Below are 27,615 nucleotides of genomic sequence, written 5' to 3'. Positions count from 1 at the left end.
CTTGAGGGAGCGTGACATCTGACAGAAGACTGCGCTTGCGTGTTAAAGCAAATTTACCAACTAGTTGAATGTACCTTGTGACTCTCCGTAGCTAGACGTCGTCGATGTTTCGGCGGGTAGTGTAAAATATCAACAAAGTAGCCGAAACATGGAGACAAACTGGGAAGAGCAAAAAATTGCCCAGCAGGAAAACACAAAGGATCAAACTAACAACGCGACAGAAGCTGAATCGCAGTCGACAGGTCCAAAGAATGATTCGCAGCTGTTGGGCCGGCCGGAGCCAGAAATGAAAAGGCTACTGCTGTTCAATAAAGTTGTGGAGAAAAGCTTGCAGAAGTTCATATTTGATGCTAGGTATGTACATGCCATGCACACTTTCATAGATTACGGAGTTGTTGACATAAATGCCACACGGTCAATTATTCAGCTACAGAAGCAGACTTGAGTTGCTGAATCCTCTCGCTGTGTCAGTTTCCACAGATTTGCACGCACGTTCCATCCGTTCTACAAAAAGGATCGTCAATTGACTGAGAACATTCACAAGCAGTTTATAGAAGATTTGCAGAGAACCATACAGGTTAGTTACTTTAAAGGATGAACATATTTAGTTAATTATTTGGTTCCTGAAATGTGGTTATTTTGCGATGGGGTTAGCCTGTCCACGCAGTCCAAAATACCGTAGAACTATGAACTTCAGATCCTCGATCTTCTGCTGCAGGCATACTTTCACCATACGTCACTTTTGGATAAAAGCATCAGCTAAGACAATGTAGCATGTTTTCGACACTTACACACTTCTGTGTGTCGGAGGTATCTATGGATACCTGTCTAACTAACTGTAACTGTAAACTTCTTGGCAACTTTACAGGAGGATATCAACAAACTGATTGAAGAGGGGGAGCTGCAGTGTAAGCTGAATGAGTTGGACAAACTAGAAGAGAAAGCCAAGGACAGCTCAGAACCAGCATGGTCAGTGACGTTCTCCGTGTGCCTTTTCTTGATGTATTCTCCTTCCATATCTAACATTGAGGGTACATGCTGCATACAGAACTCATGTTCTGCTTACGTCCCCTCAGGCGTCCCAGTGGAGTTCCTGAGCAGGACCTGTGCAGCTTCGTGATGCCGTACTACCTGAAGCAGAAGGCCTTCCTTCAACAAGAGCTGAAGAGGATCCAGAAGGAGAATGCTGGCCTGGCTCAGAGAGTGCAGGCAGGCAGGGAGGGTCTTGCTCAGACAGAGCAGCGCATCACAGCAGCTGTGGATGAGTGGAAGGTGAGAGTGAGAGAATCCGTATGAGATTTTGAAGAAAGATTTGCAGGAAAGACTGAATTGATTGAATACTGTTAGTAGCCTACATGAGCTCCACTAACATTGACACATGTACATTTACCATGAGTAATTGTCTGTCTCTCGTTCTTCTAGGCATCCATCAGTGAATTTCAGGCTCAGGCCTCCTCCTTCTGCCCACCGGATACCTTTGATGTTTGACTGTTCATAAAATTACACCATTCTTCTTTTGTTTTTTTTCTAATTTTGACTATATGTACAGTTATACATTTATGATTTATGTTTGTAAATTTTATCCTGAAATAAATTCCATCGTCTAAAAACAAGATGTAATTTTTTTTAATATCATCATTCAATACGAAAATAAATTGTCCTCAAAACTACGTTATGTAGCCTCCCAAGCAGTTTTGAGGACAACTATTCGCAATAATACGGTAAACTGCAGTAGAAATATGCCACAAAGAAGAGGTTGTGGCCTAGACTGAGTGGCTAGGAAGAGTAAAGCGGTTGTTATTGGAAGATCGCAGATACATGTGTACATAACTACTTCTAGCAAGCTTGTTGTAGAAAAAGAAGTTTGAGCTATTTAAATGTCTTACACGCGGCAGATATGACGGAAATGTATTCAACTCTCTTTGGGCAAAATGAGGCTCAGGGACCTCCCGGCTCGTCAACTCTGGGATTCGGACCAGGAAAGCCACCACCGCCTCTCCCTCAAAATCAAGTCCCCATGGCGGCTCAGATGCCACCCCAGCTCGGGGATGAGGGGCCTACGCTACGAAAACCGGGAGCCATGAACGAACCATTCTATTTACTGCGAGAATTACCGGGTATGTTGGGATTCTCTTCAAAAAATACATCTCAGTTGTGTGCTTAAACTGTTAAATGATGCCTTACCTAATGTTTACTTTGTGCCTGTGTTGGGCATACCTCAGTATTAGTAAGCTATTATTATCGGTTTTAATGGCCGGTGACCGAAACATCACTAATCTTCACCTTGCTCACAAAACATTAAAACGTTATTTGAATAACTAATTCCATTGCCCTTGAGGAGGCCGACTTGATCATTGTAGACGGTTCCCTGCACTGCCCCATCTCTGGACGTTGTTGACAGACTCGCGCTGTATGTTTTGTAGTGGGCAACGAGCTAACGGGCAACACCAACCTGATCACCCACTATAACCTAGAACACGCCTACAATAAGTTCTGTGGGAAGAAGGTAAAGGAGAAGCTAAGCAACTTCTTGCCAGAGTTACCAGGTGAGAAAAAGAAAGAAACACCATGCAACGTTAGTGAACACCATGCTCATCCTCATAGTATTCGACCTACACCTCATGTACAGTAATATCTTCTACTCCTCATCTCATTCACTACTTCTTCCACCATTTGTGTTGTTGTTGTTGTATTGAATCTGTCTGCTCTACCATTTCTCTAGGTATGATTGACTGTCCGGGTACTCAGGATGGTAGTTCACTGCGGTCTCTGATAGAGAAGCCACCGGTGTGTGGGAACTCCTTCAGCCCCCTGACTGGAGCGCTCCTTACTGGCTTCAGACTGCACACTGGGCCGGTAAAGACCCTCCCCACACACACACAGTCTGCCTGCTTAATGAACTTGACCACTTGCTATTTTAGCAATTTCAATTATGTTTCTTCTCTAACATTCATCAACCTCTTCCTGTGTTTCCGTGTGCGTGTGTGTTTTCCAGCTTCCAGAGCAGTACAGACTAATGCACATTCAGCCCCCAAAGAAGAAGAGCAAACACAAGCACAAACACCACCGTCCACAGGACCCCATACCACAAGGTATGTCTCCCCCCCTCTCTATCTCTCTCTCTTTCTGTCTCTCTCACTCTCTCTGTCTCTCTCTCTTTCTGTCTCTCTCACTCTCTCTCTGTCTCTCATCAGTCCCACTTATCCTCCAGTCTGTTCTCCATTCCCCTCCTCTTCACAGAAACCCCATCAGACTCTGACCCCAAGAAGAAAAAGAAAAAGAGGGACGATGACCCGGACCGCAAGAAGAAAAAGAAGGATAAGAAAAAGAAGAAGGTACAAACGACTATCTTGAAAATCCCTCAGCAAAAAACAGACTGTGTAGCGGGAACAGGAAAACTGATTTGAAATGTAGTTCATGGTTACACTTATCTATACAAAGTTTTGTTTCTGTTGACGACGTCCTGTTGTCCTTCTAATGTGGGTTTGTATTATCTTTTTCCAGAACCGTCACAGTCCAGATCATCCTGGACTGGCAGGCTCTCAGCCAAACAGCAACAGCCTCAGATAGACTGCTGAGAAGATCAGAAGTGTGTGTGTGTGTTTGTGTGTGTGTGTGCGCGCGTGCATCTGTGGGCATGCATGTGCAAGCCAGCTTTGTGTGTGTTCTAGAAGGCACTGTGCCTGCGAGACTAAGCAATGCCATCATGAGACTGTATGCAAATGCGTGTTTGTCTATGAGATATATAAAAGTGTGTGTTTTGATTTAGAGTTTGGATGCGTAAATGCCAGGGCTTTGTTGCTATGTTACAGTAGAACAGTAGCAGACAGAATCCCAAACTGTGATGGTTTGATTGAGTATGTATGTGAGTCTGTCACTTTTCCAGTTTGTCATTTTCTCTGAACAGACATTATATTCCAATAAACTTTGGTTATTATTATTAATAATTCTGTGTTCTATTTTTACTTTGACTTCATTTAGAGGATCGTCAAATGCATGTGTGAGAGTGTGAAGTGTACTCAGACTGTTAGTATCTACATTGTTTATTAATTGAAACGGTATGCACAAGCAATATACTTCGAATGACAAGGAAGGGCGACATTTCCCTCCAGACACTCGTTGAATACAATAGGTTACATGAAATGGCAAACTTGCGTTCCCATGAGGAAAATAGTACAAGTCAGTTGATGTTCTACAAGTGAAATAAACATAAAGGTTTATAAAATCAGATAAACAGGATAATTTACTTGTTTGAGTTCAGCACTTGAAATCCAAGTGGTTGTAGTTTGCTGCCGACTGAGATACGACTGAACCAAACCCTGATCCGCATGTTGCAGTACAGACCAAACCCTGATCTGCATGTTGCAGTACAGACCAAGCCCTGATCTGCATGTTGCAGTACAGACCAAACCCTGATCCGCATGTTGCAGTACAGACCAAACCCTGTTCTGCATGTTGCAGTACAGACCAAACCCTGATCTGCATGTTACAGTACAGACCAAACCCTGTTCTGCATGTTGCAGTACAGACCAAACCCTGATCTGCATGTTGCAGTACAGACCAAACCCTGATCCGCATGTTGCAGTACAGACCAAACCCTGATCTGCATGTTGCAGTACAGACCAAACCCTGTTCTGCATGTTGCAGTACAGACCAAACCCTGATCTGCATGTTGCAGTGAAGACCAAACCTCTATAACCCCTAGAAAAGTGGCAGCTGTGTTTTTATGTACATTCAATCCAATGTGTTAGGTAAAGGCGTGGAGATCAAACCAAGAAAACTCCCATGTTCAGTCACTGCCTTCAGCTAGCATTAATAATTGCATATAAATGACGAGTACCCGATGGTATCATATTGCATATGGTGAGATGTATACATCTCAAATAGATCTATTTTCACACAAGGCAAAAATTCATATTGCAATTCACAAAGAACAGTCTTATCCTGGATACTTAACTATTTGGTACTTCGATAACAGGGCCCCAAGTTTTGTTTCAGACAGTTATGTTGTATAACATTGTTTTGGTAAAATATGTACAGTAAAATACCAGAATAAATGAGAAAGAAACCTTATATATATATATTTACAAAAAACTGCCCAGTTTGGCTCAGATGGCTCAAATAAGCAGAACACACATCAAATTACAATTATAATCATGACGCTAATAAGAATAATACATTTGCTAAAAAAAAATACCGTAAATCCCTTTTAACACACATAAGCAGCTAAAATGTACAGCAATACATTTTAACAAGTGTTCCTGTGCGTAAATCTGAAGTGATTCATGTAGTTCAAGCTTTCAGTCTAAAAGCTTGCCTGGCATCAACCACAAAAAAACCCAACCAAAAAATAAGAGTTCAGGTGCTGACTGTAAAGAGTTATTAGTTACCTCTAGAAAAGAGATTTCTAGAGGTAGTTGTGTGTCTTGTCTCTACCAGTTGTCAACTTGTGTGCACCAAGTGTAACTGTCTGTACTCCAGATCACGAGCATGCCTCTGGGCACCTCTCAATCTGGAGTATGTGGATATATGAGATCATCTGTAAAAATTGAAATATTAGGGGACATAATATTTGGTATTTTGGTATGATTCATAGGTTATATTACAAATACTAGTGTATAATTAATCTTTGGTGTTAGCACTGATTGAGTGTTTATAGCAGAAGTAATGTGTTGATACAGTATTTCAAGTATCAAAGGAACTATGGCCTAACACTCTGGTCATACAATGTGTGCAGGCGTCTGCAGCAGAGTTACATTCATGGCTTCTTCATTTGAACAAGACATTTAGATTTTTCTTCTTAGAAAATTGCCTGAATAAATAGAATTTAACAACAGCAAATCTAGGACACAATTTCTCCTGAATGCACCTCTGAGCAAATCACCAATTTCAAGTATCCTGACCTGAAAGTATATTGCTTAACTGATAGTCAGCAAAACCAGACACTACAAAAAACTACGCTAACTTCATACTTGAAATATAAGAAAATATGAATGCTGACGGAATTGCTTTAGCAAGAAACTGTGTGGTACTTGAGGAAACAACACAACCCACAATCCTCAGTGAGGCCTTTCTCTGGAGGTCCAGTCCTGAGATTCCTAGATGCTGTGTCCGTTGCCATGATGTTTGTAGCCGTTGGTCTCTGAGTGGTTTAGAGCCTCTTTCTCCTGGCCAATGGTCTGCTCCTCTCGGGCCACCTTCTGCTGTATCAGGCATCTGCGATGGTAGAACAGGTATCCAGGCAACAGGAAGCCAGCCAATGAGAAGATGAGCATCCCCAGGTTAATCTGATGGACAAAAACAGAGTCAGCCAATAACACAGGGTAACCAAAGATGTTCAGTAGAAATGTAGGATTTATTCATGGGCTATTGAATGTTACGCTTGTAAAGGGGATGTGTGTGTGTGGGTGCGTGCAGCAGATGTTCACATAAAATGTGTTACAAACCCCATGATTTTGAACACAGCTGCTAGACCTGTGTGTGTGATGGTGTATGTGTGTGTGTCTCACTGTGCGTGTGACGGTGTGTGTGTGTGTGTGTGTGTGTTACTGTGCGTGCGACTCACCCAGTAGGCGTCCCCGTTCAGTGTTCCCACCATGAGGATGAAGAGGGGCTGCTGCAGCAGAGCGAACAGAGCGCTGATCATCGACTGGAGCCCCGTCAGAGTCCCAAAGTGGTTGGAGGGATACCTGAGAGGGAGACAACCGAGCGGAAGTGAGAAAGAGCGAGAGAGAGCCCTCGCAGCCCCGAAAGGGCTTTTCGGCAGGTCTTTCCAAAGTAAGGGGAAAGGTCAAAGAGGCCTTTTAATTGTTGGGGATTGAGGGATAGGAAGAAGACAGATCAGAGTGAGGAAGTTGAGTCTGGAGCAGTACTATGTTCCAGCTACTAGAGTGTAGTAGTATGGTTTAGAATAGGAGTGCAGCTATGTTCCAGCTACTAGAGTGTAGTAGTATGGTTTAGAATAGGAGTGCAGCTATGTTCCAGCTACTAGAGTGTAGTATGGTTTAGAATAGGAGTGCAGCTATGTTCCAGCTACTAGAGTGTAGTAGCATGGTTTAGAATAGGAGTGCTGCTATGTTCCAGCTACTTCAGTCCTAATGCACTGGTACGGAGGAGTGTAGGAGGGCTGCTGCAGTACTCACACAGCTGCGTACAGGCCTCCACAGCAGGAGTGGATGAAGCCCCTGACCATGGTGTGCAGGATGAAAGTCAGGATCTAGAGACAGCCACAACAGACACAAGAGTCACTCACTAGGTTGAGAGTGATGTGGGCTGGGGATGTTGCTTGTTGAGCTGAATGATGTGTGTGTGTGTGTGTGTACCTGTAGGGGCAGGTTGTCTATGAGGCAGAGTATGCCAAAGACCAGCAGCAGCAGGTTGGTGAGGAGGAAGGCCCTCATGGCGTTGGTCAGCTTCTGGATCTTGGCGTCTCTCAGCGGCTGCCTGTGATTGGACACGGACTATGAGAGTGGGCGGAGACACCTTGCCTCATCAACTCATTTAGTCGCTTCGTTTACATGGCACTCGTCCTCAATTCTCTGTTGCCGATGTGTTCCCTCTCTTATTCTGTCCATCTTCCTCTCATTCACACACTCCTAAATCCAATTCTCTCTCTCCAATCTCTTCCCTTTGTCCTCCAATCTCGCTCTCTCCCCGACCCCCCTTTCCTCCCAGCCTTTTTCTATCTATCCACCGCCCTAATCTCCCCCTCCCCCTTTCATCCCTCCCTCCTTCTCTTACTTCTTCTCCGTCACGCCGTTCTTTTCCTCCTTGCACTCCTTCATCTTCCAGTCCATGATGTAGCCAATCAGAGGGCAGGTGACCAGACAGAGCAGCTGCAGGGTGCCAAAGATGGACGAATAGAAATCCACTGAGGAGACACACACACACACACACACAAATACTTAAATACCAAACATGTATTCCAGCAGTATGTAGTGAGGTGCTCTCCTGTTAGATCCATATGTAGCTAGAACAAGAGACAGCTTCTCACCTTTCTTCTGTGCTTCATGGGCGATGACCTCGGAGGCTGGAGACACAGCAGACATCACAGCGTTATCACTCTATCCCAGTATCACAGCACTATCCCAGTATCACAGCACTATCCCAGTATCACAGCACTATCCCAGTATCACAGGACTATCCCAGTATCACAGCACTATCCCAGTATCACAGCACTATCCCAGTATCACAGGACTATCCCAGTATCACAGCACTATCCCAGTATCCCAGCACTATCCCAGTATCACAGGACTATCCCAGTATCACAGCACTATCCCAATATCACAGCACTATCACAGTATCACAGCACTATCACAGTATCACAGCACTATCCCAGTATCACAGCACTATCACAGTATCACAGCACTATCACAGTATCACAGGACTATCACAGTATCACAGCACTATCACAGTATCACAGCACTATCACAGTATCACAGCACTATCCCAGTATCACAGCATTCCTCCAGTGTAGGGCTGTATTGGCAGAGACCTGCATGATACAGCCCCTTTGTCACTGGTCACTCAGACAGTCGTCTGGGACAGTCGTTGATTTGCACAAAAGGGAAAAAAGTGTTAAAATGACCATCACACTTGAATGACACCTCTGGAGAGGTGGTCTAAACAGTTGAAGACGAAGGTGAACCGAGGAAGAGTGAAATTATCCTTAAAAGTTGTGTTCATGTAGATATAGTTCTAAGCAGCTTTTAATGTCACGTTTGATATGATTTACTTTCTTATTTTATGTATTACATTCTAGTAATAGTTTTAATGTTGTAACATGTTTATTTGCAGGGTTTACAGAGTTTGTGCATGCACGAGTCCAAAATGTGTTTGCATATTCCCATGTCCTGCAAAGGCATCACACTTTGTCTACGGCAGCCTTGAGTAGACCGGTGATGGTCCAATTTGAATGTGTATGCGTTAGGCAACCTTTCTTTCACGTGGCCGGTGTCCCTATTTTCGCATGCAGGTTTGGGTGTATATATGGCGAAGCTCTACCAATCACTTTGATGTTTACTATACGAGCTCCGGTGCGTTAGGCTCCTCGTTTCATTGTGAATACCTTCGTTAACGATTGCTCCAAAGGTATGTTTGTATTTGATTATGTTGCATTATTATTGTGTTGATGATCTTGCTACTTAGCTAATAAACTCTCATCGTGCATTTAAAGTTACTGGCTCTCCTGGTACGTATCTCACACACAAATGTGGTGAAAACCGTGATCTATATCAAAGCATTATCACGCCCAAGAATAGATTGCATTGGGAATGTAACGCAAACAACTTTTGTCATACGCGCGACTTTGAGACCCCCAGACATGTGACTTCACTGCAGGGTCACTCACGGTGGGGGTCGCCGTGGGTGACCTGGAACTCCAGCATCTTGTTCATGGCGCCCATAAAGAAGATGATGCGCAGCTGGGACATCCCCATGGTGATCAGACTCCACAGGAATATGGGCGAGAAGACAGACATGCGGAATGGGGCGGCGTCTGAGGAGGAGGGAGGGGGGGGGGGGGGGGGGAGAGATAGAGACAGTGGTAAACAGATAAAGAAGAGAGTTGGCCCTGCGTGAGTTTGTTTCTCTGCACCTGGACATATTATGTGTTCTAGGTGTGCGTGGGTGTGTGTGCATAGGCAATTTTAGGTTTTAAACGTGGGGGTGCAAAGGGTAGTGAATCTATTTTTTCGCTTACAAAAAACATGCTCAAAATTAATAGTAGATCTTAAAATGTTCAATGAATCATTAGAGTACAACAAACCGTGATAGAACATACAACTCTGACGTCACTTTAAAATGTTCTAAAATCATTTAATTGTTTTTTTTCCTTCTCATCCCAACAGTAGGGGGTGCAAATGCACCCCCTGCACCCGCCATCAAATCGCCTATGTGTGTGTGTGTGTTTGAGTGTTTGTGCGTGCGTGAGGGGTTCCAGACTCACTCTGTGCGTCTGACGCTTCGGGGAGCGTCTCCAAGGAATGCCTCACGTCTCCGTTCTTCTGGCTGAGCTTCTCCCCGACCACCTTCCCCTCTCCGGCAGCGCCGACAGGCAGGGAGAACTGCTTCCTGTTCCCCACAGACCGAGGGAGGAGAGAGGGACGGGAGAGAAAGAAAAACCAAATCATATAGAGCTGCTGTTCCAGGTGTATCTCAGAATGTTGCTGTCCCAGAGTTCCGGCAAAGTTTTTTTTCCCTGAAATTCAGCGTTCCAGGGGTGTTCTAGAACGTCGCTGACCTGTAGTCGACCTCGTCGGGCGTGGGGAAGCCCTCCACGGGCCAGTTCAGGAAGCAGTTGAGGAACACGAAGCCGGCTACCCCCGTCCACACCCACATGATCACTTGGAACGACACGCCCGCATCGTAGATCAGCTGGCGCAAACAGAGAGGGGGGAGTTAGAAAGAGCGTCATCTTGCGCAACGGAACCTTCCTGAGACGCATGGGGGAAGTTGCATCCCCCTTTGATGACCTCATAGTTACCTTGACTCCAGGGAAGGTAACGGCGGAGGAGGCGTAGGAGCCAATCATCAGAGACATGATGGTGGAGCTCAGACTGCCAAACATGTTGGGCAGCTGAGGGTAGGGGAGAGAGAGAGAGAGAGATAGGGAGGGAGGGGAGGGAGGGGGAGATAGAGAGAGAGAGAGAGAGAGGGAGAGAGAGAGAGAGAGGGAGAGAGAGAGAGAGAGAGAGAGAGAGAGAGAGAGAGAGAGAGAGAGAGGGGATTAAAGTTAGATACCATAGACACAAAACATGGAGAACTACAGCACCCAAAATCCCACAGGGATACAGTTGTTTTGTCAGAGAGGTACTAAGACTACTGGGGTTCTATTACTCACTGAACACGGCATTCTGCTCTGGATTAGTTGAAAGTGCAGTGATTCAATTCAACCACTACAGGGCAGACTGATTCTGACTCACTGAAATATATTTCTTTTTTGTGTGTGTGTTAATCTTGTGCCTGCCAACTGATTTCTCTGGCAATAGACAAATTACATTAGAAAGTTAAACTTTTAGCGGCAGCAGACATGAATTGAAGCACCACATGATGTAATCCCATAGTTTAGTTAGGCGTAGTCCGAGGAGGATTCCACATTTTCCGGTCGCAAATTCTGACGGATTCTTGTATGACAAGAGAGAAAAGAGGAATTTGGGGTTCTTACATTTCCTGTAGCTCTGATTAGCTCTCTCTAATCCTTGTACAAACAGAATCACGCTCTCGGATTGATCAGATTAGGCCGGAAGCACGGCACTGGATGTATGTTCTATGTGGAACGAGGTAGCGCCTGTGAGTTCTGTACCAGTCTGTCCCACCCCCAACAGAACACCTCCATTCTCTTAATATACTGTTGGGGCGATAGCCTAGAGCTAGTTGACCCGTAAGAACAGTGTGAAATGGATCGCAACGAACATGTGAAAGTCTCTCCTTCATCTGAATGAACAGTCGGAAGTGGGTCGAACATGAGACGTCTGTGACGAGTTTCAACAACCGAGGTCCGTTCCGGGTGTTCCGGGGGTTCACGGATCATACGGGTCCGTTCCGAGTCTCGTGCGGCCGAGCACGCTGCAACGCGATTGTGTGCCATGAGTGGAGTGCGTGTGTGAGAGTGTGTGTGTGTGTGAAGATGTCTGTCTGGCTCCTGTTTGCCATGCTCTCTCACTGCAGGATGGTATGGGAGAGGTGGGAGGTTATACAACTCCAAACCAGGTACTCTGGAGATGGAGACGCTCCCAGGGCGACCCGGCTAAACACCCGTCCTCTTTCAGCGTTTCTGAGAATGGACATACTTCGCGTCCCCAGGTGGGGACTTCTGGGCCACCGATCGAGCGTGTGTGTTTATTTTCGGAATACAAGCGAGAGGGGCCATTAGGTATTTAAGTACTGTGTCTCTCACGAATGTCAAAGTCAACTTGTTTGAGTCGTGTTAGATGCCGATCCCGACGAGGTCTATGACGGCTACTGTAAGGTCCCAGTAGAGGCCCCGGCTTGGTGTCTCTGGGTGTGTGCGTGTGCATGTGTGGAACTGTACTTTGGGAGAGAGTGAGATAGACTGTGTGTTCTTTGGGGGAGAAACTTCCCACGTGAGAACGTATTCCCGGCGGGAATGTGTGTGTGCATTTGTGTGCGTGTGTGTGGAGGAGAGGAGAGCGTTCAATCAACGTGAAACACATTCACATCAATGCTGACAAGTCAGGTACACAAGGGGAAACGTGAGACTTTCAGTGAGAATTCTGGAGACCGACAGAGAGAAAGAGGGATACGAAAAAAGAGACAGCGCTTCGAGTTACTCAGAACTGTTAAATACATGTTAGGTACATCATTCAAAGAATGTGTGTACATTGGAGAGATTGTGTGAGAAAAGGAAAAGGAGGTCAACGTCACATTGGAAATTAAACTCAACTGCGGAGTTCATTTTACTACAGGAAGCCCTTAACCTTGATTGGGAGCTGCTTCGTCTAATTACCTCTGACGTCCTCACGACAAATCTACATCTAACATCGCCTCTCATGCCTCGTTCTATTTTCATCTTTAACTTAATTCTTTCTGGTCTCTGTCTTTCTCTCTACGGTTTCTCTCTCTGATGTCGGTCTCTATATCCCTCTCTCCCATGCGACTCCATGGTCTCTCTCAAGTCTGTCTCTTCTATATAATGGAAGAGCCTTCCCAAACCTCGAACTGCACTGCACACCATTTCTCTACCCTCCAGTCAGTCTCTACGGTGGGAAGGACTCAATGTCTTAACCTCAATCCTAAACACTTTAACCTGAGCATCGTAATCCCAATAATCTTTAACATAACCCAATTTCCCTTAATCCTAAACACAAAACGTCGACTGAATATCTATGAATTGGCCTTTCACATACAGCTCTCAGCCTGCGTCTGATGCCAGTCGGTGGCACTCCACTTCAGACGAATAGCTGAGAATTGGGCCAAGTTAGGCCTACGCAAGCTCCATGTGGAAACTTGTGAAGCCATATGACGTCTGCCCTTGAAACCTACTTCTAGTTCGGGTTTTTCTACTGGATGAGTTGCAGAACGTGTGCTCTGCCTTGTGCCCATCGATAGCCTGCAGTATGGGTACATACTTGTGTGTGGAGTGGCGGGGTCATGTACAACAACAACAAGTGTCTAGGTGTGATATGTACCCACATTTGACTATCTGTCGGCTGGCCAAACTTTCCCAATGTTGACCACGTTGAGGATGAACCATTGTGAACCTGGATATCAGGACAACAACATCTGAAAACGCACCACGAGGCTGTGTTGCCTCCACAGCCACTCACGGGCTCTGTTGATACATGCGTGTGCGTGTCCATAAGTGTGTGTGTCTGTGTGTGGGCATGAATGTGTGTGTCCTTGTGCTCCAGTGCGCTGGCTTACATTTCAAACAGCAACAACAATGTGGGACCCGTTCTACCCAATCAGAGAGAAGGGACAGAGAGGGACAAAGAAGGGAGGGGGAAAGACGAGGGCAAATGTGTCAACATCTTTACTGTGTGTGTGTGTGCGCATGATAATAAATGTGTGCTGTGTCATTGAGAAGAGAGGGTGGGGCCATAAGGAGGACACAGGCTCCATAGCCAAACTGTGAGTGAGTCTACCCCCTGGGGTTTCTGCCAAATACTGAACTCCGTGCCAAGACCTTCATGCAGCTGGGGGTGTGTGTGTGTGTGCCCAGATGCCTGGCATGTGTCTTGTTCCTGAGCAGTCACAGAGGACTTGTGTGATGACACAGCGTGTTAAATATAGACCACCCCATGACTTTGTGCTGTTCCTTTACAGTAACGTCCAGCCTTGGGGTGACATCACACAGGTGAAGGGTCAGGGGTCAGGAGAGCGACATACTGAGGGTTATTTGTCGCTGATTAGCCTCTGACCTTTGACCTCTACGAACACCCACTCGGAAACACGCTCCAGATTTTCCCTCCTGATATCATGTCAAACGGAGAGAACTGGACCCTCAATAGGACTGAGGTGGAATGCTGAGAGAAAAGGGAGGTGAAAGTGAGAAGGAGAGAAAGGGGGAGGGGGAGAGAGAGAGAGAGAGAGAGGGGGGGGAGAGAGAGAGAGAGAGAGAGAGGGAGGGAGGGGGAGAGAGAGAGAGGGGGAGAGAGAGAGAGAGAGAGAGAGAGAGAGAGGGAGAGGGAGAGAGAGAGAGAGAGAGAGAGAGAGAGAGAGAGAGAGAGAGAGAGAGAGAGAGAGAGAGAAAGTGGGAGGGGGAGAGAGAGAGAGAGAGAGAGGGGGGGGAGAGAGAGAGAGAGAGAGAGAGTGAGGGAGGGAGGGGGAGAGAGAGAGAGGGGGAGAGAGAGAGAGAGAGAGAGAGAGAGGGAGAGGGAGAGAGAGAGAGAGAGAGAGAGAGAGAGAGAGAGAAAGTGGGAGGGGGAGAGAGAGAGAGAGAGAGAGAGAGAGAGAGAGAGGGAGAGAGAGAGAGAGAGGAGGGGGAGAGAGAGAGAGAGAGAGAGGGGGAGAGAGTGGGAGGGGGAGAGAGAGAGAGGGGAAAGGGAACAGATGAGGAGGCCGTAAAGGGTGACGAGGGAGAGAAGAGGAGGAGCAAGGAGTGGAAAGAGGTGGAAAGGGAAAAAGAAAGGGGGAAAAAACGAAGTGTGCTCAGTAATGCCCTTGTGTGTTTTAGGTAGAGGTGGGTGGGCGGAGACAGCATGAGGGTGTGCACTGAGGCCGGTCCTCTGATTGGCCGGAAAACATGTGAGAGACTTTCCATCGGGGGAACAGTCATGTGCAACTCAGGAGATACCTTGTCTCTCGCCCTCTCTCACACACACAAACAACCACACGCACACAAACACCTGTTCCGACTCAAAATACAAGCGCCTACGGTAACTCACGTCACAAAGTACAAACAACGCACGCAAACAAACCCATCGGACATACCATGCTGTCCTCTCTGAAGAGTGACCCTGCCGGCCAGCCGTCATTGCCAGGTCAATAGAGGAAATTGTCCTGGTGTACGTCACTCATTTCAAAACTCGCATGACGAAATGTAAACAGTGGCGATATTGGAGAGGACCCTCTTTATTGGGGAGGGGGAAAGCAGAGTCTGTGTACTGCTATGCAGAACTTTGGGAACTCTGGTTGTGGTGTCCTACGTTCTGTCCCTGCCACACTCATGTCATCGCTCACCGTGAGGGAGGTGAAGGTCAGGCAGATTCCTCCGAAGCCGTTGAAGGAGAGAGCGAGGAAGATGAGAGCGGAGAAGACTGGAAGACATTTAGACATTTAGTCATTTAGCAGACGCTCTTATCCAGAGCGACTTACAGTAAGTACAGGGACATTCCCCTGAGGCAAGTAGGGTGAAGTGTCTTGCCCAAGGACACAGCGTCAGTTGGCATGACCGGGAATCGAACTGGCAACCTTCGGATTACTAGCCTGATTCTCTCACCTCTCAGCCACCTGACTCCCACGGAAGAAGGGGGATGGAGAGAGAGAGCTCGTCACGTTAAAGGGAGTCGTTTGCAGTGAGGAGGTTGTCAAACGTTCTTGTGTGTGTATGTGTTTCACTCACCACTAGGGTCATAGGAGGACAGTGACATAATGGCACAGGAGAGACCAAAACAGAAGCTGTGGAGAGAAAGAATGTAAACATTATATCCAAGACTTGGCAAAATAGCATGGCTTTCACCCCCCTAGAGAGGGAGCGTTGAGACAGGGAGCGCTCAAACGAGAGGGAGATGGAAGGAGACGAGAGAAGTGGGGTAGTAAGTAGAGGTCCGATAAGAAAAGATCCTGTCAGATTGACACAGACATCCTTGCACACATGAAACGTAGAAGACGATAAGCAGAACACTGAACGGGGCATTTTCTTTTTGGTTCTAATTTGGACCCTAGAGAGAAGTGTAATGTCGGGGGTTACTCTGTCTACAGGCTAAATCCCTGTGGTCCGTCATAGTTCAGCATAGACACTAGCTACAAATGTCTTCACATGGGTAGTAGACCATTTATATTTGTGTAAATAAGTTCTTTATGACACACATGATAGATATATGTAGTGTTAAATCTGCTATTACACACTTGTTTACATATAGTGTTATTTATTTCATGCAAAATTATGACAAACGCAATTTTCCCCCCATAACTTGTTCAACTTGATGGACTTTTCCAATAAAGTCAAACTTTGCTGTCATCCTTACAAAACTGTTTAAAATGATACCGATTTAAGATGAGCGATGATAACCTTATGCCAAACTCAACAGTTTTTCAAAGATATTCTGAGATAAAAAACCTTTTTTGTGTGTCAAACCATAGAACATTGTGTCACACCAAAGGAAAGAAATTCAAGTGACTGCATTAAAGAGAAAGTCAGAGTTATTACACGATACAAAAGTTTTTGTGGGTTTTACAACCCACATCCCCTGTGTGAGTGTGTACAGTTTTCAGTCGAATATATATCTATGTTATAAGGTGGGTATCGCCCCCGCATCGGTTTTGAATGGCAAACTGTCACACTCAGTTATGGGCATATCAGATCCCACATGACACGTTAACCAAACACGCCGGTCTGCCTCCTAGTAGCTGCCAACTAGGATACAGGGATTGACTTCGGATCTCCGTGGTTACCTGCCGAGAAGACGCAGGGGGCGTGGCCCGTACTTGTCCATGAGGATGCCGAGGGGCAGGGTGGCGGCGCTGAGGAGGAAGGAGCCAATGGTGAAGCCCAGATTCAGCATCTCTTCCTGTTCCACGCAGCTGAGCCACTCCTCCGTATTCCACTCGGTCGCATTAGCAACAACGGTGTCGTTTTCCTCTGTGGGATGGAGGGAGGGGGTAAAGGAGAGAGGAGCGAAGAGAGGGAGACAGAAGATGGGATGGAGAGAGAGAGAGAGAGAGAGATACAGGGAACGTTGAGAGAATGCGTCTGTGAACACGAGCGTGTGAATCAGATTCAAAATACCTCTGCTTCTGTGTGTGAGTATGTGTGTGAGTGTTTGTGTGTGTGTGCGTGTTTCTGTGTGTGGGTGTGTGTTTCTGTGTGTGGGTGCGTGTTTCTGTGTGTGGGTGCGTGTTTCTGTGTGTGGGCGTGCGTGTTTCTGTGTGTGGGCGTGTGTTTCTGTGTGTGGGTGCGTGTTTCTGTGTGTGGGCGTGCGTGTTTCTGTGTGTGGGTGTGTGTTTCTGTGTGTGGGTGTGTGTTTCTGTGTGTGGGTGCGTGTTTCTGTGTGTGGGCGTGCGTGTTTCTGTGTGTGCATGCGTGTTTCTGTGTGTGCGTGCGTGTTTCTGTGTGTGGGTGTGTGTTTCTGTGTGTGGGTGTGTGTTTCTGTGTGTGGGTGTGTGTTTCTGTGTGTGGGTACGTGTTTCTGTGTGTGGGTGCGTGTTTCTGTGTGTGGGTGCGTGTTTCTGTGTGTGGGTGCGTGTTTCTGTGTGTGGGTGCGTGTTTCTGTGTGTGGGCGTGCGTGTTTCTGTGTGTGGGTGCGTGTTTCTGTGTGTGGGTGTGTGTTTCTGTGTGTGGGTGCGTGTTTCTGTGTGTGTGTGCCGTACCTAAGCAGAGGTGCGAGTAGAAGCCCTCCCTCTTCAGCATGATGAGCAGGGAGCCCCAGCCCAGCAGCACGGCCGAACACAGCAGGTTCTCCAGCACCGCCGTCACCGCCATCCACCAACGCCTCCCGTAGGCCAGCGCGAGCGAGGGCACCATGACTGCTCCCAGGGAGGTGGAGGAAGGGGAGAAAAGGGCAGAAGGAAGGGCGAGAGAGTCAAGGGGGGGGGAGAAGAGGAGTCCGTGAAAAGGGAAGGGGTTGAGAGAGTAGGGCCAGAGGTTAAGCCAAGGGACTGTAAAACTAGCAGTTCAACCTGTTTGTGGAGGGCAAGGCGTTGTCATTTAAATTCCATGAGATGCCGCTGACCTCGCGGAGCAAAACCAGCAAACAACGCATGCGTTTCTGTGGAACGCAACCCAGCTTTCTCGCTGTGTAACCACCACTTCTGGTCAGTCGCCAAGAACAACCAGCCTCATACACACACCGAGGGTACAAAAACGTATAAACACAAACAACTACCCACTGATAATCTATCTACCAGGGCGACAGGTCACCTCACTCTCTGAAAGGATTCCAACTGTCTGGTCATGACCCCCTATGCATACACAAGCGTAACTCGCGGCGCCCGATAAACACAAATAAAACTCGATTACGGCCTGTTTAGAGATGTTACAACAGGGAGCGAGGGTGGGGAAGGGGTGTTCCATTTGAGATGAGGGTTGGACTGTTGACAAACTAGGAGGGGCTCAGTTAGTCCGTTGACTTCGGCTAGTCAAAGTGTCTGACCACCGACTGCAACAGGAAGCCCTCTCGGTGATCTTAAGGGCTTGTTGTTTGCAAGAGTCTGTGCCTGACATGTCGACTGTGCCTAACCGAGACAGAGCGCATGTGTTCCCTCTGAGGGAATTGAGGGGAGGGAGAAAACATTCTAATGGCTGTGTGAGGACTGTGTGTGAGGACTGTGTGTGAGGACTGTGTGTGAGGACTGTGTGTGAGGACTGTGTGTGAGGACTGTGTGTGAGGACTGTGTGTGAGGACTGTGTGTGAGGACTGTGTGTGAGGACTGTGTGTGAGGACTGTGTGTGCGCTTGCGCATGTGTAATGTGATTAGACATGGCCCGGCGACCCTCCTTTGTGCTGAGACCAGCTCTTAAAGAGGGGGATTTCTTTTGTAACCGACACCCCATGCTGGAATCACAATCACACACACACGCTTCTCTTTGCCCCTCAACAATGAGCTACATTTCTATGGACACTTGAACTCCGTCAGACTGGAAATGTCTTACCTTATGTAGGCCTGTTGGTTTTCAGACTTTCATAGACAGTAACTTGTAATATTTCTGGGTGTTTTATGTTCCTCCAGATTGCAAACACATGATCCGATTTTTCTCATTTATAGGCAACATTCAGGAACAACAGCGTCCTTTCTCCGCAACAACACTAAACACGCTAACAGCATCAGCTCACAATGGAACCATACCTAGTCACATGGACTAGATTTTCAGAGGCTCTCTGAACGCACACAAACACGTCCTTTTCTTCAACCTATTACACTATTTATCTTTCCTGCCTTTTCTTTCAAGGCTTACACTTCTTTCATCACCAACAACTCAGTCTTTCACTGAGCAGGGTCGTTGTGCAATACTTTTCTTTAGTGTGGTTCGTAAATGGTTTTACATCACATAACATTCGCATACAAAACTGTTGCATTTGATGTTCAATATATGAGGGGAAGATTTGCCCGTATTACAATGTAACTCCTTTTTATGGTTTTCAACTGAGAATGGTCAGAACAGGCTACACACCTCTGGAAGCTTTATTGTCCCTGTGGGGGTGAACACACAACAAATGTTTGCAAAGAGACTCTTTGTGACAAACAGGTAATTTACAACTAGAAGCTATTTACAGGCATGTGTGAACTCTCAAGCTAACACAGTGAAGTGTATGTTCCTCGTTTGACCTCAAGCACAAAAGGTGAGAGGTGATTTCCCAAATAAGGACCAAGACTTCCTGACAAATATACAAATCTGATGCAACAGAACACTACTGGTAGCAAAGCTCTTAAGCTGTTTGAGCTGTGATGTGACTGTGTTATGACAAAGTGTTAACGCACTACTATTCTGTGTCGGGCCTTATAATGGGTTAGAATGCATTATGATAGCCCCTATGGCCCTCACATGTTTCGTTTGATCTTGGCTCCCCGTCTCCAACTCTCACTAGGACTTTCTCTGACCTTGACCGGCAGTGTTTATCAACTTCCACAGGACATAAAAGACGTCGTGCAAACTCTTTATCCTCTCAAGATGTAAATAAATAAACAGATCGCCAAGGGTACTTCCCTATGGAGCTTAAAAACCGCAAACCCCCCGATGCTGGTTGCCTGCTCCTTGGTCGTGAGCAGCTGTCTCTCCGCGGGCACGACCGTAACCCAGTTTCTGGTTACCAGCGCGCAGCGAGTGGTAGAGATGTAGGGACTTTACTAAATTAGGAGAGTAATTCATGGTCTAAATGTTCACCTCGCTAGCCTAAAGCGTCTCCAATTAACAAAAAGGATGTGTGGTCACTGTTTGCTGTGTGACACGTCTCCATAACACCAACTTATCTAACATTTGGACAGTTGTTTGCTTAGATCCATTCGCTTCCGAAAAGTGGCAGTTTTTTTTATTCAGGAAGCTAGCGGCAGGCTAGCTGAAACGATTATATTCATTTGTACTTTACACAAATCATAACCATATAATAATCTAGTTAATACACATGCGCATGCAAACCAGTATAAAAAGATGTAGCACAAATACACATAGATAAAAGTCATTTTAGTCAATGTGATTTTAATAGGCTACACATTAGAAGTCTAAGTCTTGTGCCACGTGTGTGCGTACTGTAATTCTGAGTCTTTGTCACCACCAGTATCAAACATACTGCTTTAACTAACTAATGTACAACAACATTTAAGAAAATAAGCCAAACGTAAAAAAAAGTACAACTTACTTGGAACTTTTTGTCTTCTTGAAATGTAATTGATAGCGTCGAGGAACAGTTTAGTTGTGTCCTAAAACTAACCGGACTAAAGTATGTACTACTCAACAATGTAGCTAGACAATGGTTTGGTATCGGCTGGGTAATGTAAGTACTTAAAGTAGTAAGTAGTTAGACTCCTATAAGTTAGTCTTTGACCTAGGAAATCCCTGGTCTCTTGTGGTCAGTGATACCTGGTTCTTATACACCGCTTCTGTGACACATGTGTTGGCTAGCATTTTTTTTGGCCCCGTCTCCAACTCCCTCCTCCCTATTTCCTAATGTTTGTATTACAGTACCCCCTCCCTCCTGATCATTTCCAATCCTAGGTCTACCTCTCATTAACTTTGGCGCTTGTCTCACTTACAACCTAAAATCATGTTTTCACCTGGCAAATAAATCGGTCCAAAAACAAATACTTTTAAAAGTCCTGACACTAGTGAACAAAAGTAGGCAACCTATAAGCTACATATGAGTGAAAAGGAGTTTTGTCGTTTTCAAATGTTTAGCAAGAGAAGACGCACTGATAGTGGCCTGGCAGAACTATTTAGCCTCTGTGTTTCCATGCATAAAATACTTGTTAAGTTGACATTAAACTCAGTATATATGCACCTCCAGTTCATCAACTGTAAATTGAGTTGTCCAAAAAAGCACTTATAGCCCGTTAAATCGGACAAGATTAATTTAAGATGACTTAATGCAACATGGAAATTCAAGAAACAATGGCATTTGTTTGTGATAGCCTATGTTTCATTCATGTTAAACGTTTGTCACAATGTGTAATTTTACCCTACAAGGCCTATGCAATACGGACGACAGTGCGCTCGTCTGTGGTTTGCTGTGAGGATATCGATATCAGTGCGCCGAACACCCGCCATCGATAAATGCACACAGCTTCTTGTCTCAGAGGGACCCCTGCTGGCTTCAACTGAAACTAAAGAACTGTACTGCCACAACTACCGGATTCACTGCCAAACAGTCTCGCAATCCCCAGCTTTCTCATCAACCACAGGAAACCAGCAGTTCTAAACTTTTATAAGTAGGCTAGGCTACTCAAAAAGAATAAGAGACAACAAGATTAGGCCATACGTAGCCTGCATTATTGTTTATTTGTTCTTTTTTCTTTTGGTAAACAATGACATGATTACAGCAAGAGACTTCTTAAATTGATTTATTTTTCTATCTCTTCTCAGAATGACTTCTGTACAGACACCGTACAGACATATACAGTTTCATTAAGAAAGAATTAAGAGTCCCCAGTTAAATGCTTGATTTTTTTCCTGTCAAGTTCATTTTCAATATTTTTAAATAGACCTATATGGTCTTTATAGGTCTGAATGAACAGTGGACACTAGGGGTCACTAAGGAGCGCTATTTCAATGCATCTCATTCTGAAATGTGGTTGGTTTGAGCAAGGCACATATATTGTGGGATAACACTGGGATAGGATGCTTCACTCTAGATCCATCCACGTGGTTTCAACAGCATTGTCTAATGACAACAAACAATCAACGACTGTTGAATGTTCAGTCACCAAAATCTACCGTTTTATTGCTATGGGTCGATTATTATGCACCAGTATTGTTTAAAAAATAAAGTTTACATTGGACAGAAAACAATTCTTATTCACTTCCATTGTTTGGACTTTGACTATTGATTTGTCTTACAATGCAAATAGTATTTTTAAACCGATTTTCCCATCTTTTTCTACATGAATATATAGATTTGTGTGTGAGTGTTTCTATAATTAAACATCAGCCTCTTTAAAACTAGTTCTATGATAGAGCTGCTGTTTGACAAAGTACGGAAAATTCCTTCCTATTAGGTCTAATTATCATTCTTAAATCTGGTTCTACTTAATAAGGTCCAGACAGCAATCAGAGCACACACACATGCATGTACACATACACACGCTCATGCACGCACACATACACACACAGTCAATGTGGTCTTAATTTTCCTGATCACGAGTGGGAAATTGGGTGGAGGTGGAGGCTAGTTCCACAGTATCTCAAAATCTGAAATAATCCCATTAATCCATTAGGAACAAGTCCATACCACCATACCACCACAATATTTTGTAGTTGGGACGCTACACAGGTGAACAAATGCTATACAATGCATATCGCAGGCTGGACCTACACATGCAATGTTCATTGATGACCACTAGGAGGCCCTAAAGGGTAATGAAAATGAGTTTGCTAAGACTTTTACACAAGTTTTTTTCTTAACATACATGTGGGTCTTGACTCCTGACCTGCTATTTAAAAGACATTGATATATTGGGGTCTACTGTTTCTGTGTTTGTGTGGGTGTGGCTGTGTGTGTGCGAGTGGCTGTGTGTTTACAATAGAAGAAGTTGACAGTTGCTCTCCAGTAATTTGCACGTCTATCTCACCCGTTGCGGCACTCCAAGTTAGAAAATTAATCAACATCAAAGGATTCCCATAGTGCCGCTGGGGCCTGTGGGCCAACCAAAAGTCAGACTCTGGGAAAAGTTATGACATTGCTGAACGAATGTGTGCGAGAACAAGCACGGGGCTCAGACGCAACCCATGTCTGTGCATAAGAGCATGAACCAATATGGGACAAGCATATTCGCATAAATATCACATAATTACATGACAGCACTGTAACCGCCGGCGACAGGGCATGATGGATGAGCGAGGGGGGTGAAAGAAAAGAGAGAGACGGGGAGAGAGGGAGAGAGCGACTGAAAATATAGGAAGGGCTGAAGGAGCTGGTGTAACACTATAACTGAGGATGGAAGGATGGCAATGAAAGACAAAACAAAAGGCTGGAGGGGGGGTGGGGGGGGGGCTCCGGCCCTTAACAGTTGTCCTTCAACGGTGGTACATATTCTGTTTCTGCCTTTTTAAGACCGAGACTGAGACGCGCCTAGCTGAAATAGGTAATGAGTGCCTTCCAGCAGAGTAAATCATAAAGGAAGGATGGGATGAAGAGAAGGGGGTAGAGAGAGAGAGAGAGAGAGAGAGAGAGAGAGAGAGAGAGAGAGAGAGAGAGAAGATGGAGACGGATAATGAAAGAGTGAGAGGGAGAAATCGACGTAAAGAAGGAGAAAAGAAAACACGGGGAAGAACTAGTAAACGAGAGTAGAACTGTGAGAAGAGGAGGTGGAGATGCAGTGGGGACAGGGAGGAAGAGGGGGATTAGAGAGGAGAGCAACATGAAGAGCCAAGGGTGGAGAGGTGGAGAGGTGGAGAGGGTGAGGGTGCCTCAACGTAGCTTAGTTGGAACCCTGATAAGATCACGCTGGGATTTTTCAAAGCATGCTTTAATAAAACTTCAAGGGCAGATTTACAGAGAAAAAAGAAAGAGACAGAGAAGGAGAGCGAGAGACATAGAGAGATAGAGAGAGAGAGAGAGAGAGAGAGAGAGAGAGAGAGAGAGAGAGAGAGAGAGAGAGAGAGAGAGAGAGAGAGAGAGAGAGAGAAAGATAGAGAGAGAGAGAGAGAGAGAGAGAGAGAGCGAGAGAGCGTAGCAGGCAGACAGAGGGAAGGAGACAGAGAGAGAGGAAGAGTGAAAGGTAAACAAGAGAAGAGGTCATGACTAAACACTGATGCAACTTTTTCTTTATTTCGTCCATCCTCCCCATTCACTATCCAACACATCTCACCCATGTGACCTCATTTGGACAACAGTCAAACTGTAACCTTTTTAACCTTTGACCCCCCTCCACTCTTCCATGCAGTGACTCGGCTCCTCTGTCAATCGACTTTCAGACCAGACTCCCTGTAAGGTGTAGATGGTTTAATGATGCCAGTTTTCTCCCACTCTAAACTCACAGATGTCTTATTGCGAAGCCATGGTAGATGTGAATGTGATTTATGGCAAAATCATTGTTTGGCCCTCAGTGTTGAGCCATTTATCTCTCCCTGAACAGCAACTGGTTTGGAGAAAACAAATAAACCCAACGAAGACACGTTGGTGACGTTAGTGCGCTCTCTTCTTAATTCCTCTTCTCCCCCCCCCCATCATCCCGTGCTCCTCTCTCCAACCACAACAGTGGACCTACAAATCAGTCCCAGCTGTCACCACTTTGATTTGATTGTAGAATATGCCAATCATGTTTGATGTTGCGCAAAATCAAATTCTAGTCACTTATTACTTCAGCCTCTGCGAAAAAAACCCTTTGTTGAGGAATCTTCTGTCACAGCATCAGCACAACATGCCTCGAAGATCAGTCATGTGACCCCGACATCTCGTCGACCACGCCGAGCGGGACGTTGCGTAATAACAGACTTTTCTTCATCTCAAGCGAATTTTGGTTAGAAGTTTGTCCAACTAGGCCATAGGAAACATTCATTATCTGTGGATTTGATGGGATTTGATTTGGTTTCAGCAAAATGATGTAACTTGTACTCTACGTTATCTACGGAAGTGTCATAGAGATCATTCCAATACAAATGATTTTGATCTTGTGTGTATAAAAATGGCTGAGGTAAAGTTTGTAATGTGTGCCTCTCCTGCAGTCCTTTACATCTCTCTTTCTCTTTCTCTAACAACAACAGCACGTGTGTTCGAATTTGTTTTGGTCCAGTCATGTCGAAATGCGTTTGAGTTGCAGAAAACCAACAGGGAATAAAGAAAAGAAAGTCAGACAGCGTAACGGAATGAAAGAAACAGCCAAGGGGTTTTATGAAAACTGTAAAAAGATATGTTCAATGTAGGTCCTCCTTGTTCCAATGCTGGACCGAAAACTTTTTCTTAGGCCCTTGAAACTGTTTTATGTGGGAGAAAAGAAATCAACCTTTATGAGCATGCTTTAGTATTTTGAAAGGCACGAGAATGTTGTTTGTGTGTTTAAATCTGGGGGAGAACACACAGGTTTTGGAACCATGTGTGTGTGTGTGTGTGTGTGTATGAGAGAGAGAAAGAGTGCATATGGATTACTCCAATGCTGCTGTCAGTTCAGTATGCTTTTGTCCCATTGACTGGGTGTGAAGACATGTTTGGAAGTGTCTGTGTAGGTGTACTTGAGTGTGACTGTGTGCCTGAGACTGCGTGTGTCTGGCACTTGTGTGTGTGAGAGAGAGAGAGAGAGAGAGAGAGAGAGAGAGAGAGAGAGAGAGAGAGAGAGAGAGAGTGGGAGGTGATGAGTCTGTGCTCCTCGTGTAATCTCGTCTCTTCATGTGTTCCTCAGACACTAAAAGCTTTCTATTTACTTTTCACACTGCGGTCGCCTCTCAGGAGAAGGAGAGCTCCCAGCCTCCAGTCAGCCCAGCCTCCAGTCAGCCCAGCCTCCAGGGCCTCGCTCTGGACCTCGGGGGTGTCTGGACAGCTGCCTCTACCCAGCCATACAAAGCCAACGTGTAACAAAGCGTGACATGTCAACGTGGAGCACAGACCCCGACGCAACGTCAACACGTAGAAGAACGTCTCATTGACTTTCCCTCGCCTTGGAAAGACCTGCCGAAAACCCTTTTGGGGCTGCGAGAGCTCTTTCTCTTTACATTTACATGTAGTCATTTAGCAGACACTCTTATCTAGAGAGACTTACAGTAAGTACAGGGACATTCCCCCTGAGGCACGTCGGGTTAAGTGCCTTGCCCAAGGACATAACGTCATTTTTTCACGGCGGGAATCGAACCAGCAACCTTCTGATTAATAGCCCGATTCCCTAACCGCTCAGCCAACTGACCCCCCCCTCGCTCTCTCTCTCTCTCTCTCTCTCTCTCTCTCTCTCTCTCTCTCTCTCTCTCTCTCTCTCTCTCTCTCTCTCTCTCTCTCTCTCTCTCTCTCTCTCTCTCCTCTCTCACACACACACACAAACACACAGTCCCTTTGCAAACGTTTTATGGTAACAGTGAGGTACAGAAGCAAATAAAAAGAAGAGCTTAGTGATCTTGAATTCACCTGAGGATATGGCACGGAATGTAAAATGACACAACAGAGCCAACATCTTTCCTCCATCTCTCTGATTCTCCAACCCTCCCTCTTTCGTGCTTCCCCTCCCCTCTCCCTCCCGGCTTGATCTGTTTTGTGTTTGTTCATTGGAGATCCTGCCAGCGTACATGTCAGCTGTCCGATTATTAGATGCCATCAAACATATCTTCTGTCATCTGTTTCTGCTCTCCCTCCATCCATTTCACCCAATCTCTCTTCCTCTCTCTCTCTTCCTCTCTCTCTTCCTCTCTCTCTCTCTCTCTCTCTCTCTCTCTCTCTCTCTCTCTCTCTCTCTCTCTCTCTCTCTATCTCTCTCAGCCTCTCAGCCTTTCTCTTTCCCCCATCGCTGCCTTTCCACACACACACACACACACACACACACACACACCACACACACACACACACACACACACACACACCCCTTCTGAATCAAATCCAAAACCTTGCCCTAATCTTTCCTTGAAAACATGTCGAGAGGCAGAAGACACAGCGATCGACATCAAGGTGTGTTTTCGTAGAGGAGCTAAGTCAACAAGTGCAGACAGCCAGATGAAAGGTAGCACACACCTCGGTGGTTGCCTGCTCACACGGAGGACGAATTGATTAATTCGTATAAATCAAACCTGTCTCAAGCCCTCAGGGCTGCACCCCCCTGAGTAGCGGTTGGGAGCGGCCCAACCCTGCACCCTCCAGCAAAGTTAGTGGAGGCGGAATGTTCCATTGCATGGTAATAACCTAGTGATGGGGGGTGGGGGGTGGGGGGTTGGGAGGTGGGAGGATTGGAGGGGGGAGGGGGTTAGTGGGTGCGGCTAGTGGGCGCTCTGAGGTAAAAAGAAGGGAGAGGCCATTGAAGAAGAGGTGGAGGTGAAAGAGAGGTGTGTGTGTGTGGTGTGTGAGGGAGTGAGTGACTGGGTGGTTAAGTTGAAAGGACTAAAAGAGGGCATGTCATAAAGAACAGGATTAGAGGACGAGGAGAGCGAGTCCAAAGGGAGATAAAAGTGTTACAAAGACAGAAGTGAGGATAAGCCAAATCAAAGCTGTGTTGTTGTGCCAAAATAGAGAGAGCGAGAGAGGGAAAGAGAGAGAGAGAAAGAGAGAAAGAGAGAAGAGGAATGCAGTAAATCCCCAAGCGACTCAACAATTCTCTGGAGAAAGAAAAGAGGAATTTTTATGTGCTGCAGGTGAGCAGAACACAGGGAAAGGGAGA

At 45.9% G+C, this 27,615-nt stretch overlaps 3 protein-coding genes across 4 annotated transcripts; 2 read left to right on the top strand and 1 right to left on the bottom strand.

The window, feature by feature from the left end:
* Window positions 1-4: 4 nt before the first annotated feature.
* si:dkey-6i22.5 (polyamine-modulated factor 1) lies at window positions 5-1,604 on the top strand. Its single transcript, XM_062476501.1, has 5 exons — window positions 5-354; window positions 472-577; window positions 869-969; window positions 1,077-1,272; window positions 1,423-1,604. Exons 1-5 carry the CDS (start codon window positions 149-151, stop codon window positions 1,486-1,488), a joined length of 675 nt encoding a protein of 224 aa, XP_062332485.1. The 5' UTR covers window positions 5-148; the 3' UTR covers window positions 1,489-1,604.
* Window positions 1,605-1,736: 132 nt separating this feature from the next.
* Window positions 1,737-3,947, top strand: med19a (mediator complex subunit 19a). Its single transcript, XM_062476500.1, has 6 exons — window positions 1,737-2,117; window positions 2,424-2,546; window positions 2,723-2,856; window positions 2,996-3,092; window positions 3,241-3,335; window positions 3,505-3,947. Exons 1-6 carry the CDS (start codon window positions 1,898-1,900, stop codon window positions 3,568-3,570), a joined length of 735 nt encoding a protein of 244 aa, XP_062332484.1. The 5' UTR covers window positions 1,737-1,897; the 3' UTR covers window positions 3,571-3,947.
* Window positions 3,948-4,027: 80 nt separating this feature from the next.
* Window positions 4,028-20,730, bottom strand: slc43a1a (solute carrier family 43 member 1a). Of its 2 annotated transcripts, none has more exons than XM_062476497.1 (15): window positions 20,475-20,730; window positions 17,491-17,646; window positions 16,576-16,762; window positions 15,524-15,579; window positions 15,142-15,218; window positions 10,484-10,576; window positions 10,241-10,374; window positions 9,947-10,071; window positions 9,350-9,496; window positions 7,994-8,029; window positions 7,741-7,870; window positions 7,323-7,443; window positions 7,143-7,216; window positions 6,566-6,689; window positions 4,028-6,287 (listed from the first exon to the last, which is right to left on the bottom strand). In XM_062476497.1, exons 2-15 carry the CDS (start codon window positions 17,642-17,644, stop codon window positions 6,099-6,101), a joined length of 1,647 nt encoding a protein of 548 aa, XP_062332481.1. In that variant the 5' UTR covers window positions 17,645-17,646; window positions 20,475-20,730; the 3' UTR covers window positions 4,028-6,098. The 2 variants fall into 2 exon arrangements, with proteins under 2 accessions (XP_062332481.1, XP_062332482.1); XM_062476498.1 differs by having other exon boundaries at window positions 7,744-7,870.
* Between the last annotated feature and the right edge of the window lie 6,885 nt (window positions 20,731-27,615).

The sequence above is a fragment of the Osmerus eperlanus genome, chromosome 13, assembly GCF_963692335.1.
Source record: "Osmerus eperlanus chromosome 13, fOsmEpe2.1, whole genome shotgun sequence".
Classification (NCBI taxonomy): domain Eukaryota; kingdom Metazoa; phylum Chordata; class Actinopteri; order Osmeriformes; family Osmeridae; genus Osmerus; species Osmerus eperlanus.
This window is presented reverse-complemented; position numbering and strand designations above follow the sequence as displayed.